This window comes from Salvelinus alpinus, chromosome 19 (genome assembly GCF_045679555.1).
Source record: "Salvelinus alpinus chromosome 19, SLU_Salpinus.1, whole genome shotgun sequence".
NCBI classification, from domain to species: domain Eukaryota; kingdom Metazoa; phylum Chordata; class Actinopteri; order Salmoniformes; family Salmonidae; genus Salvelinus; species Salvelinus alpinus.
Window position 1 is genome coordinate 26,865,610 of NC_092104.1, and position 15,150 is coordinate 26,880,759.

A 15,150-nucleotide genomic window follows, 5' to 3' on the forward strand; every position below is an offset into this window, starting at 1 on the left:
TAAGTACCTGGCCTCTCTACTGCCACGGTTATTCCTCTTAAATCTTGTGGAGTCCCAGGAAAAGCCAGATTACAAAATCTTGTTGGACACTTAATTCAAACTTTTTTTCTTTAGCCTACTAATAGCCTATTGGAGGAGAGATGCACGCTTGCTCTTGCTTGCTGAATGTAATATAGGCTACAGTACTAAGAACGGGCGGTGTGTTGGCCTATAGTAGGCCAACACACTGGGATACATCCTGATGAAATAAACCATATGAGTGGCCTGCTAAGGTACCTTGCTTGTTCTTCTAAACTGTTGAGAATAAACCCAAACTGATCCAAATGGTTACATAATCAGGCCTAGGCTGTAGGTCTATGCAGTTATTTCGGCATGAAACTAAATAGGATGTTTGAGCGGTTAAAATTCGCCTACATCACTGTAGTTTACAACCTATGGACAATAATTGTGTATTCCCTTGAAAACAATAATACATTCCTTGTTGCACTGTGTTGTCGTAGCCCAGGTATAATAATTGACTGGTTTAAAAACGTAGACCTAGCGTGCCCGGGGACCACAGAGCGCAGCCTGGAGGAACGCAGTACAGATTTGCCATTTCGTCATCTGTTAACTTTTTTTTCTTGCACTTTGACGGGTAAATATTTAGCTTAGTCCTAATATTCAGCGAAAGGCCTAATATCCATTAACGAATTGCCTAATATCTAGCTAATATTTAGCTTCTTACCTCTGCTACACATCACAAGCCTCTCTTCCAGCGGTTCCTGTGCAGTTGTTCCTGTGCCAACAGGCAATAGGCTACAAACCCTCTCCGCAATAGGCCATTCCTCTTATTGTGAAATCCCAGGAAAGCTATAGGCTGCAAAAGCTAGAGGCCATTTATTTTGATACTTAAAAAAAATACTAATAGCCTAATTGGGGAAAGAAGCAGGCTTGTTTTTACTAATTGCCGAATGTAAAACAGGCCTACAGCATAGAAAATCAATTTCGGGAGGAGAGAAAGTTCATTGGTGTGATCACGTTTGGCCAGTTATGATAACATTGTTGCACTGATGCATCGCAAATAGTTGCACAGGACATAGCCTAGATGAGCACAGTGAAAAATACCCAAAGGAATAGACAACCAATAGAAAAATGGAAATCACTTGTAAACCACTTGAGCAATGAGACAATGACATGCCGTAAAATATGTGCAGGCTAAAGGGCGTTTGTTGTTGAATTGCTACATTTAAATACAAGTGTAACAGATGTGAAATGGCTAGCTAGTTAGCGGTGGTGCGCGCTAATAGCCTTTCAAACGGTGACTTCACTCGCTTTGAGACCTTGAAGTAGTCTCTGCAAGGGCCGCGGCTTTTGTGGAGCGATAGGTAACGATGCTTCGTGGGTGACTGTGGTCGATGTGTGCAGAGGGTCCCTGGTTCGCTCGAGGGACGGAATAAAGTTAAACTGTTACATTGGTGCCGTGACCCGGATCACTGGTTGCTGCGGAAAAGGAGGAGGTCAAAAGGGGGGTGAGTGTGGCCGATGTGAAATGGCTAGCTAGTTAGCGGTGGTGCGCGCTAATAGCCTTTCAATCGGTGACGTCACTTGCTCTGAGACCTTGAAGTAGTGGTTCCCCTTGCTCTGCAAGGGCCGCGGCTTTTGTGGAGCGATGGGTAACGATGCTTCGTGGGTGACTGTTGTTGATGTGTGCAGGGCTTAACGGTATTGATGGCTGTCGATGGCAAAATCCCATGCATCACATTTTCCTACTGGGCGAACAAAATACAAAAATACAATACAAAATATAACGTGTAAATACCTGTTGTTAAATGGGAAACAGCACATTAGTTGTGCAGGGCTTAACGGTATTGATGGCTGTCGATGGCAAAATCTGTAGCATGAAGACAACTGTGTTAGCAGTGGCTTATGTGACCATGACATCGGTGTATGCTAGCTAACACACTTATTTACAGCAATCGTATGCCAAAGCACATCCCAGAAAGCCCCTCAATCCCTAACAGGTACCATATACCCACACATGTATAAATCAGTAACGTACAGCAAACTTGTACACATTGTAAAATAGAAAACAGTATTCAGAACGTGACCTACCCCTTGCATCACATTTTCCTACTGGGAAGACCTGACGTTCGCGATCTCCCCCTATCTGCAAGTGGGGCCAATCACAACACACCTTATTGTCAGAGTTGAACTAACCAATAAGAATGCTTGAACATTAAATACACATTTCTTTAGAGGCAAGTGGAAACATAACCAACCCTGTTACACAAGTTACTATATTATTTTTCATTAGGGCTACATGTACATTGAATTATTATTTGCAGTTGTCACTATGACAATGAACACACCCTGAAAACACTGAATGGTCTGAACCAGTATCTGTGCCTTAGTGACCTCAAATTGTCTTGTGGTACCACATTAATAGGCAGCGTGCAATAGGATATGTTGATCAGTTGATTGACAGGTGCAGGACTGTAGAACGATAAACTTTCCTGTGGATGCTCACCAACATTTTAAAGTTATGTAGCCTAGTTGATCATTATAGTTATCGTTATAGGCTTGGTGGATGGCCCTTAACTCTTACACAACACAACTAACGTAATTATCACAACATAACTACCTGTTGTAATGAATACTCATGGATAAAAGGGTGTAGATTCACGCGCAGAGCGAGGCAGGTGTTTATTTCGCCTTCACAGAAGGCAGGAATCGTGGTCACAGGCAGGCAATACACAGGTAGGCAAACGGGCAGGTGAATCAAAACTAGGACCGAAGGCTATAACTGGTTCTCACAAAGGCACAAACAGAAAGAACTAAATAAGGAGCTGATGAGACCAGGTGAGTAACTAACACAGGTGAAATCAATGAACAAAAATGAAAGACAGGGCTACGTTGAAGAACACAAAGAAACAGGGCTACGTTCAAGAACACAACGAAACAGAACACAAGGTTGACTAAGAAAATAAATACAGAACCTTACACTTGTAGGTCTAGCACCTTTAGCGAACTTGAATGAAATACATATACAATTACACTTACACTTGTTTACTTGACTTTTACACTATAAATTGAATCGTTCAAATAATTTACTCTAGCAAATTTACCACGGGTGTACTGCAGTAGGTAAGTAAAGCGGAAGTCGAATCCATCACTTCCGTTGTTTGGCTTTGCCCATAGCAACATTCGAAAATGAGGTGGATAGTCCAGACAAAAATTTGGTTGTTAGTAATTTTGGTCATGTTGTTACAGACACGACCCTAGTCATTAATTATGTTGGCATAGTTGCTATGCAAAAGGACTGGTCTTCAGATCTAAACAAAATGGTTGCTATGCAGGCTGGAAAACATGTCTTGTTATTTGCTAGCTAGCTAGGCAACTGCAGCTAACTCATTCACTCATGTCAAACTTTTAACCTGGAATGACAGTACACTAGCTGCATTTTCGTTTGTTTGAGCTTCTTTTCTATTGGTATTTACTTGGATTTGATTTTGACTGGCTCAGGAAAAAAAATGCTCTGGTCTGGGCACCATTCACTCTATGTATAGTACTAGCTACAGAAATCGAAATTCAAAAGTGAAACATTGTTTCCGAGGCAGGCAGACAGTTAGGCTTATATTAACCATGCTGTACCAAACTAAATGCTAAGCTGGAAGCAAGGGGAAATAATGTGAGTGTTGAGATAAATACAAGAGATGATTCGGACAGTAAAATTACCATGATATTTTTATGGAGGCGCAGTGTTCATTTTCAGATGGAACTGTTAGCAAGCATAGGAGTGTCTGTGATGATGACCAATACAGCACGCCTTGGAACGCTGATCGTCCAATCCATCCAGGATCCAAACAAGCAGTTTTATAATAGACAATTTACACATGGCTGCTCATTCATAAAACTTGCCATCCTTTAGGTCGTTACCTAGCAACACACTACTACTACTACTTTTACAAATGCACTGTCCAGCCATGCAATTTATGAACTTGATCTCCACTGTAAAAAGCATCTAGACATTATCTCTGACATTTGCAACATTGTTCAAAAGTGAAACATTGTTGGAAGTCAGGAGACAGAGAGCCAGCTTTTCACAGTCAGTCGAAATCGTGAACCAGCATAATTTTTATGGATATATATGTAACAGTATAACTTTAGTACGTCCCCTCGCCCCGACACGGGCGCGAACCAGGGACCCTCTGCACACATCAACAACTGACACCCACGATGCGTCGTTACCCATCGCTCCACAAAAGCCGCTGCCCTTGCAGAGCAAGGGGAAACCCTACTTCAGGTCTCAGAGCAAGTGACGTAACCGATTGAAATGCTATTAGCGCGTACCCGCTAACTAGCTAGCCATTTCACATCCGTTACACTCACCCCCCTTTCAACCTCCTCCTTTTCCACAGCAACCAGTGATCCGGGTCAACAGCATCAATGTAACAGTATAACTTTAAACCGTCCCCTCGCCCCGACACGGGCGCGAACCAGGGACCCTCTGCACACATCAACAACTGACACCCACGAAGCGTCGTTACCCATCGCTCCACAAAAGCCGCGGCCCTTGCAGAGCAAGGGGCAACACTACTAATAGGTTTCAGAGCAAGTGACGTAACTGATTGAAACGCTACTAGCGCGTACCCGCTAACTAGCTAGCCATTTCACATCCATTACACTCACCCCCCTTTCAACCTCCTCCTTTTCCGCAGCAACCAGTGATCCGGGTCAACAGCATCAATGTAACAGTATAACTTTAGTACGTCCCCTCGCCCCGACACGGGCGCGAACCAGGGACCCTCTGCACACATCAACAACTGACACCCACGAAGCGTCATTACGCTAGGGGAAACCCTACTTCAGGTCTCAGAGCAAGTGACGTAACCGATTGAAATGCTATTAGCGCGTACCCGCTAACTAGCTAGCCATTTCACATCCGTTACACTTACAAAGACATTTCAATACAAAAAAAAGCCAAAACGAAACAAAATGTAGCTAGTTTGCTGTCTTTCCTGAAGTGATTGTGTTAGCTGTGTTGTTGGCTAGCTAGCAGGGGGGAAGTTCATAGCAACCATTTTTGTTTACCATAGCAACCTGCAAAGTTCTGGAACTATCAACCAGCCTTGGTTAGTTTTGCTTTACATGGCATTCAATATGAATAGAACTAACGACCAGAGAATACCTACGATTGCACTGGACAACAAGTGTTAGTGAATGTAGCTTCACGTTTTGTTGAAAAATGTATAGTTTGAGAAAGAATCTTGCTTTTTAACGCTGGTAGCCCGTTGTGATAAAAATGCCATAACACATGGCCTCTCATGTATTATTGCTTAATTAATATGTTCACGATTAAAGTGTTATATCATATATTCTACATCACACAGAAACATATTTCTCCAGACGTGTTTGGCTGGGCAAGGTCGAAAACACACACTTGGTAAATCAGGTCATAAAGAGATTAAATTCATTATTCATATAACCCCAAATGCTGTGTCTGAACACTGGAGGTGACTGCTGAACTTATGGGCCATTTGTCTTCTTGTTGAGGCATTAAAGCATATTAGCATATGATTGTAATTTCACACAATGTCAGGAGCCAACCAAGAGCGACAGCAGAGACAAGATAAGAATCAGCCTTACCCTCTTAAGGAAGATTTCAAACAGGCTGTTCTGACAATATGGCTATGCTACTTTGCTTATCATTATTTGAATTGCGTACAACCGAACTATGCATTGCCAGTTAGACATAAATTGTCTTTCCAAAATGTGCCTTGCAAAATGTGCCAGAAATAATGCTAAGCATGAGCTTAAGAATTCTGTGTCACAAAACAGCAAAAATTGCAGGTGCTGTTTGCTATTTGCGGTCCTGTTATTGATACTTTGCTATGACTGGACAGAGTGCCTAAAGAGGCAGGTAGTGTGTCAGCCGTGTGGATCCATATTGGAAATCATTTCTGTACTTGTTTCCTCAAGCTCTCTGCCCACCAACAATAGACCTATGGCTATTCAGAGCTGAGACCGATTGCCTTCGCACTCATGTATTTGGGCACGTTCAATATAAAAGCAAACACGCCTCTTTTATAAACTTTGTCAGGTTACAAAGAGTGTATGAAAACGTAATAACATAAGAATAGAAGGTGTAAGCAGTGTGTACATTGGAAAAGGGAGCTTTTTTGCCAGATATCTATAGAGAACTGACTGCAGTAGGAAGTGGTGACAAAGCATTTTTGATGAGAGAATTAGACATGCTTAGGTTGTTTTTTGAGTGTGTGTGTGTCTTTCTTTCTTCCCCCACAATAATTCCAAAAAGCACACTCCAAGCAGATTATATTGTGAAAAAGAAACTACTACAGTTATCGTCTAAACACAACTATATGCATACAAATATATACATGCACAGCATCCTTGATAGCCCTAAAACAACATTATTTTGAATATTATCAATGAAATCATTATAGAGTCTCCTCTTCATCCTTCCTCTCCAATAGCCTCCTTCCACTAATTTACTGTAGGCCCAGTCGTAGTGGACTGCACTCTCCACTGTGCATGTTCATGTATGGTATACTAACTGCAGGCACAATGCTGTAGTAAATAACGGCTAAACGCTGATCAGATTGAAAAGAAGCCTTTTAACGATGCGTGCCATCACACAACATGGACTGCTATATTTCTATATAAAGTATGAAATCTTTGTCACAGAGCACTTTAAAGTTCTATGGATAAAGCCAGTAAAAGCATGCCTATGGTGACAGTAGTCCCGGAAATAAAACTACTTTAGAGACCCTGAGAGGGAGAGCAGGGTGGAGTGGAAAAGAGTAACCCATCCTACCCTCCTCAGGCCATCACAGACGGCTATCTCATGGCATGTGTGTGTTCCATTGGGAAACGTCCTGCCATTTCTGACAGTGTCATCTATATTTACTAGAGGACATTGTCCCCATCATAGCTTCCCCCTCATACCCCTCAAATGTCCCTAAAGCAATCTTTCTTGAAAAGCTTTATTGTATACTTAGTTACATTGTATTATGAGGATGTCTCTGGAAGTTGGTCCTTTTGATGTTTAACAGTAACACCCATGGAGAAATGCATATCTAAAGACATGCCAAACCCTGAGCCTGTGGTATTTTCACAGACTGTAGATTTATCAAAACACATTCATGTCTGAGTACACTTGTACCTCACATGCAAATATAAAATTAAGAGAAAACAATGGTGTCCTCTGTTATTTATTTTTATAGCAACACATATAAAATGCATTGTTATTCAAGGGTTTTCCAAGGTTAATTCTGCATAGATTTGGAAACTAAATAAATTCAAGGCAATCGTGTATCGGCCTGCAATGTAGCCCGGGGTGCATACTGCCTTGTGTGCAGTGATTATAAACATTATTATGAATCCTGTTGTTTTAGTAAAGGCTCTAATCAACAGAATGCACAGTGGGTGTATAAAGGTTTGTCACTGAAGCTGATCAAGACAATGACAGGGGATTGAACACCGTTTTTGAAAGCCTCTCTCCCTCTCTCTTTTCATCTAGGACGCCAGCTATGATCGGCTGCTCCTTTGTGGTGGACAGAGAATACTTTGGTGAGATCGGCCTCCTTGATCCTGGCATGGAAGTCTATGGAGGCGAGAACATTGAGCTTGGCATGCGGGTGAGTACAACAACACTGATTCATTCTGCTTATCAAATACATCCACATTCCTTTCCTATACTCAAATGGAGACATTTATTTTTGAGAAGTTACAACATGAAGGTATTACATCATAACCACACAAGAACAGTAGTTAGAAATGCCATTAGAAAAGTTGGGGTTGTTAATGAGTCTATTCAGCTAAAGCTAGTGGGTTTGGGTTCTGAATGCTAGGTGGAACGGAAAGGCTAGTGTGCCGGAACACAATAGCAGTCATTACAAATCCAATATTAGGTACAGTAGCGCCGGATCACTTAGAAGTCACTGGTGAAAATATTTATGAAATATATTTTCCCGTCTTTGGAATGGCTCATGATTAAGTTTCCTTATTTTTTGTAGCTTAAAGGGTTACAGCTTAAGATTCAATACCCAGAGGTATCAACAGAGAGATGTTTAAACTCTGCAAAGTCAGAAAGTTTCTCAGATGGGAGGGAAAACCCTTAATGCAAATAAATATTCAGTCAACACAAAGGCCTTAAAGCCCTATACTGAAAATGTAAAAATCTTTGCAGCTGATTTTAGTTGAATTTAATGCTTCATGTGAGCGGCGGCTTGGTTGAAGAATTGGTAGCGTTTAAATTCAGAAAATGTTTCTCCTCAGCCAAGTGGAAGCACTCTGAATGTAAACTCACTCTGCTTATTGAAATGAGAAATGCTTGAAAGATCCTTCTTCATTTAATGTCATCACTTCCATTTCAAAATCTTCAGAATGCTTGAATGGTGCTTCAGAAGGGTATCTGTAGCCTTTGAAAACTGACTCCAGAGGCGAGAGGATAGATCCTGGTTGGTTTATTGATAACTCAACCCCTCAGATGAACCTGAAGGCAGTGTTATAGTAGCTAATGACCGTCTCAGAGTCCTCATCATTCCAACTGGACTAGCATAACATATCCTCATCAATAGCAAGGTTTCCCCCCCAAATAGTAAGAGGGATTCAGACAGTAATATGTTCTCCATGTCTCATTATGCAGTAAATGTTTGTTTCAGGTTTAATTTCAGTGAACAGTCAACTTCCTCATTGCTCCTAATGGTTATTTCAGTATTCGGTGTGCCATCCCGAATTTCAGTCTTCAAGGTTAACTGTGTTGTGTTATTCACCGGACCTGTCTTTACACAGCAAACCATGCCACTGGGTGGGTTCATAGGGTAGGAGATTCATTCAGACAAGGCCACTAAGTAGAGTGTTATAACAAATCCACTGGAGTGTGTTGTTCTATACTGATGTACTACTCTTTCTTATTCTGCTCAGTTGGATGACTTGTGTCAGGTCTGACATTTGCACTGTGCTTACATAAAGTAATTGCACTCTCCTTGAGTCATATAATAATAACTTTACACCAATGTCACAAACATCGGCATAACAGTCTCTCTTTGTCTTTCACCATAAAACAGTATTTTTATTTCAAACCATTTCTTTAGTTCTGGTATTGTGTGAAGAAAATAAAAGACATTATCATTAAACAAACAGGCTATTGAGTTAATATACAGTTGAAGTCGGAAGTTTACATATACGTTAGCCAAATACATTTAAACCCAGTTTTTCACAATTCCTGACATTTAATTCAAGTAAAAAGTCCCTGTCTTAGGTCAGTTAGGATCACCACTTTATTTTAAGAATGTGAAATGTCAGAATAATAGTAGAGAATTATTTATTTCAGCTTTTATTTCTTTCATCACATTCCCAGTGGGTCAGAAGTTTACATACACTCAATTAGTATTTGGTAGCATTGCCTTTAAATTGTTTAACTTGGATCAAACGTTTCGGGTAGCCCCCCACAGCCTTCCCACAATAAGTTGGGTGAATTTTGGCCCATTCCACCTGACAGAGGTGGTGTAACTGAGTCAGGTTTGTAGGCCTCTTTGCTTGCACACACTTTCAGTTCTGCCCACAATTTTCTATAGGATTGAGGTCAGGGCTTTGTGGTGGTCATTCAAATACCTTGACTTTGTTGTCTTTTAGCCATTTTGCCACAACTTTGGAAGTATGCTTGGGGTATTTGTCCATTTGGAAGACCCATTTGCGACCAAGCTTTAACTTCTTGACTGATGTCTAGAGATGTTGCTTCAATATATCCACATAACTGTCCTGCCTCATGATGCCATCTATTTTGTGAAGTGCACCAGTCCCTCCTGCAGCAAAGCACCCCCACAACATGATCCTGCTACCCCCGTGCTTCACGGTTCGGATGGTGTTCTTCAGCTTGCAAGCCTCCCCCTTTTTCCTCCAAACATAACAATGGTCATTATGGCCAAACAGTTCTATTTTTGTTTCATCAGACCAGAGGACATTTCTCCACAAAGTACGATCTTTGTCCCCATATGCAGTTGCAAACCGTAGTCTGGCTTTTTTTATGGCGGTTTTGGAGCAGTGGCTTCTTCCTTGCTAAGCGGCCTTTCAGGTTATGTCGATATAGGACTTGTTTTACTGTGGATATAGATACCTTTGTACCGGTTTCCTCCAGCATCTTCACAAGGTCCTTTGCTGTTGTTCTGGGAAGGATTTGCACTTGTCACACCAAAGTACGTTCATCTCTAGGAGATAGAATGCGTCTCCATCCTGAGCGGTATGATGGCTACGTGGTCCCATGGTGTTTACACTTGCAAACTATTGTTTGTACAGATGAACGTGGTACCTTCAGGCGTTTGGAAATTGCTCCCAAGGATGAACCATACTTGTGGAGGTCTACAATTTTTTTTCTGAGGTCTTGGCTGATTTCTTTTGATTTTCCCATGATGTCAAGCAAAGAGGCACTGAGTTTGAAGGTAGGCCTTGAAATATATCCACAGGTACACCTCCAATTGACTCAAATTATGTCAATTAGCCTATCAGAAGCTTCTAAAGCCATGACATAATTTTCTGGAATTTTCCAAGCTGTTTAAAGGCACCGTCACTTTAGCGTATGTTAACGTCTGACCCACTGGAATTGTGATACAGTGAATTGTAAGTGAAATAATCTGTCTGTAAACAATTGTTTGAAAAATTACTTGTGTCATGCACAAAGTATCTTTCCTAACCGACTTGCCAAAACTATAGTATGTTAACAAGAAATTTGTGGAGTGGTTGAAAAACAAGTTTTAATGACTCCAACCTAAGTGTATGTAAACTTCCGACTTCAACTGTATACCTGCATGTACAGTACCAGTCAAAAGTTTGGACACACCTACTCATTCCAGGGTTTTTCTTTATTTTTACTATTTTCTACATTGTATAATAATATTGAAGACATCAAAACTATGAAATGACACATATGGAATCATGTAGTACCCAAAAAAGTGTTAAACAAATAAAAATATATATTGATATTTGAGATTCTTCAAATTAGCCACGCTTTGCCTTGATGACAGCTTTGCACGCACTAGGTATTCTCTCAACCAGTTTCATGAGGTAGTCACCTGGAATGCATTTCAATTAACAGGGGTGCCTTGTTAAAAGTTAATTTGTGGAATTTCTTTCCTCATTAATGTGTTTGTGCCAATCTGTTGTGTTGCGACAAGGTATGGGTGGTATACAGAAGATAGCCCTATTTGGTAAAAGACCAAGTCCATATTATGGCAAGAACAGCTCAAATAATCAAAGAGAAACAACAGTCCATCATTACTTTAAGACATGAAGGTCAGTCAATATAGAACATTTAAAGAACTTTGCAGTCGCAAGAACCATCAAGCGCTATGATGAAACTGGCTCTCATGAGGACCGCAGCAGGAAAGGAAGACCCAGAGTTACCTTTGCTGCAGAAGATAAGTTCAGTAGACTTAACTGCACCTCAGATTGCAGCCCAAATAAATGCTTCAAACAGTTCAAGTAACAGACACATCTCAACATCAACTGTTCTGAGGAGACTGTGTGAATCAGGCCTTCATGGCCGAATTGCTGCAAAGAAACCACTACTAAAGGACACCAATAATAAGAAGAGACTTGCTTGGGCCAAGAAACACGAGCAATGGACATCAGACCGGTGGAAATCTGTCCTTTGGTCTGATGAGTCCAAATTTTAGGTTTTTGGTTCCAACTGCCGTGTCATTGGGAGACGCAGAGTAGGTGAACGGATGATCTCCGCATGTGTGGTTCCCACCGTGAAGCATGGAGGAGGAGGTGTGGGGGTGCTTTGCTGGTGACACTGTCTGTGATTTATTTGTAATTCAAGGCTTACTTATTAACCAGCATGGCTACCACAGCATTCTGCAGCGATATGCCATCCCATCTGGTTTGCGCTTAGTGGGACTATCATTTGTTTTTCAAATGGACAATGACCCAAAACATACCTCCAGGCTGTGTAAGGGCTATTTGACCAAGAAGGAGAGTGATGGAGTGCTGCATCAGATGACCTGGCCTCCACAATCACACAACTTCAACCCAATTGAGATGGTTTGGGATGAGTTTGACCGCAGAGTGAAGGGAAAGCAGCCAACAAGTGCTCAGCATATGTGGAAACTCCTTCAAGACTGTTGGAAAAGCATTCCTCATGAAGCTGGTTGAGAGGATGCCAAGAGTGTGCAAAGCTGTCATCAAGGCAAAGGTTGGCTACTTCGAAGAATCTCAAATGTAAATTATATTTTGATTTGTTTAACACTTTTTTGTTTACTACGTGATTCCATATGTTTTATTTCATAGTTTTGATGTCTTCCCTATTATTCTACAATGTAGAACATAGTACAAATAAAGAAAAACTCTTGATTGAGAAGGTGTGTCCAAACGTTTGACTGGTACTGTATATGAATGGCTGAATAACATTCAGCTTTGCTTCACTGCCATACATATTGTATATTCCTTTAATGGAATGGAGATTGGGAGCAAGGCCTACTCATTGAAACTGGTGAGAGAGACAGAGAGAGAGAGAGACAATGAGAGAGCGAGAGAGGGAGGGAGAGTTGCCATTTGGAATAGGCGTGATTGACAGGAACATGTTTAACAATTAGCCAGGGCAGCTCTCAGTAGCTGCCTGCTGCCCAGGACCATTTCACCATGGCCGTGGATGTAAGGCCAAGTTCACAGCCAAAGGTTATGGAGTATTGTAATTTACTGTGCATTCTACACTCCGTATAAAAGGGTTTTCTGGGCTGGCATCTAGGCACTGGCCTCTTTAAAAGAAGAGAAAGGTTAAGTTAAGATAGAGAGGGAGGGAGAGAGATAGAGATGTTGAGATGAGCTAGTGTTGGGTTCATAGGCCACTGTGGTGTTTTGTGTGATTGTGGAGACCTTGAGTAAGCAGTAGCTGAATAAAACAAGGGCATTGGAGGGAATCAAGATCAGAAGTATAAGATCTTGTTGGTTTTTTTCATGTACGGTATAGAGATGTATTTACACTAGAGAGAAGAGGAGGAAAAGACAGATACAAGAGAGGTAGTCAATGTGTAAAAACAATAAGATACATTGACTATTGACGTTAATGACGTTAAAGTAAATGTTTCAGTACATAGCTTGGGGATGGGTTTAAAATTACACTCATTTGTAAGTCAAAGTGAACTGCATCAAAAAAATAAACTACTTTAATACTAATATTTTATTGGAAGAGCTGCAATGGCATCGATAATCAACAACATTAATATCATGGCTAAATGACCTAAAGTACCTTGATAACACAGTTTGCCAATCTATCTCAGTATGTGTAAAATGTAGGTAATTTAGCCAAGATATTAATGATGTTGATTGTCGATGCCATTGCAGCACTTCCAATAAAATATTAGTATTAAAGTAGTATATTTTTGATGCAGTTCACTTTGACTTACAAATGAGTGTAATTTGAAACCCATACCCAGGTGTCAGACATTAAAATATTGCTTACCTTGAGGCTGAGTTTGCAAAGAGAAAACAATGTCAAGAAGGAATAGAAATTATGAATTCTGCCAGAGGTGTCAATACACATTTATTGCGTCATGGTTTTTTCATCTCTCACTTACTGTTTGCTGATAAAGCATCTCATGAGACCACAACATCGCTCTTCATGTCCCCTCAGGTATATGTAGCTACAGTATACATACAGTACCAGTCATAAGTTTGGACACACCTACTCATTCAAGGGGTTTTATTTATTTTTAGCATTTTCTACATTGTAGAATAATAGTGAAGACATCAAAACTATGAAATAACACACAAAGGAATCATGTAGTAATCAAAAAAGTGTTAAACAAATCAAAATATGTTTTAGATGTTATATTATTCAAAAGTAGCCACCCTTTGCCTTGATGACAGCTTTGCACACTCTTGGCATTCCCTCAACCAGCTTCACCTGGAAAGCTTTTCCAACATTCTTGAAGGAGTTCCCACATATGCTGAGAACTTGTTGGCTGCTTCTCCTTCACTCTGCGGTCTGATTCATCCCAAACCATCTCAATTGGGTTGAGGTCGGGTGATTGTGGATTGAGGAGGCCAGGTCATCTGATGCAGCACTCCATCACTCTCCTTCTTGGTCAAATAGCCCTTACACAGCCTGGAGGTGTGTTGGATCATTGTCCTGTTGAAAAACAAATGATTGTCCCACTAAGCGCAAACCAGATGGGATGGCGCATTGCTGCAGAATGCTGTGGTAGCCATGCTGGTTAAGTGTGCCTTGAATTCTAAATAAATCACTGACAGTGTCACCAGCAAAGCACCCCCACACCATCACAACTGCAGTTGAAGAAACTTCTACAATGTGGAAAATAGTGAAAATAAAGAAAAACCCTTAAATGAGTAGGTGTGTCCAAACTGACTGGTACTGTACATACATACATAAAATATATCTAGGGGTCAAGAGTGACACTGCACGTGTTTGTAAAGGGTTTATCAAGAGTTACAGGGAGTATAAATACCTACTTATGAATTTGTAGATACAAATCAAGTATGTCTGTAAGACATTTGTTAGTCTGTTACATTAGAAATAAATGATAAACAGACATATTCTTTACAGGTTAGTTCCCACCAAAATGGTCTTATCTGTATATAGGCACTATGCGCTCTGCAGGGTTTTCTTCAAGAATTCAGGTTTTACTCAGCCCTAATTTAACTAAACTCATCTGTGAGTGATCCCACCAGGGCACTTCTCTTGGGACAATCAAATTAATTCAACCAACCCAAGCCATTGCACATGTATTTAACAAAAACTTTGCAATAATTTCCTGAAAGCCCCTCTACCGTATCCACACTGGCTCTGGTTCATCCCTGGCATATGGTCATAATCTCACTTCAGTTTGAGAGGGAATTGGCTTAATTAAAACACCAGAAACATCAACACAAAGTTGTAGAGGAGACGGACATCGCTCAACTCAGCTGGGTCCTCTCCTACCCAAAAGATAGGATACACTCCTGCCGCTTCACTTTCAGGGTTTGTTGTTTGGCAGGATATTTTCAGGTACTTGTAGAAAAGGGAGAAAAGGGAATCCACACAGTAGAAAAGGAAATTCACATGCCTTTAAATAAGACTATGTTCTTTGTTTCTTTTTTTACAGTTGAACATAATTGGAGGGAGTTTGTGTCTTGAAACTTCAAACATTTCTG

The 15,150-nt window shown here is 40.8% G+C and overlaps 1 protein-coding gene across 2 annotated transcripts in view; it reads left to right on the plus strand.

The window, feature by feature from the left end:
- The window catches only part of galnt9 (polypeptide N-acetylgalactosaminyltransferase 9), a 131,630-nt gene that overhangs the window by 66,776 nt on the left and 49,704 nt on the right, over positions 1-15,150 (plus strand). For both annotated transcript variants that reach the window (XM_071352713.1, XM_071352715.1), the window contains one exon: positions 7,520-7,637. In XM_071352713.1, coding sequence (XP_071208814.1) covers positions 7,520-7,637 — 118 coding nt within the window. The remainder of the gene's footprint in view (positions 1-7,519; positions 7,638-15,150) is intronic.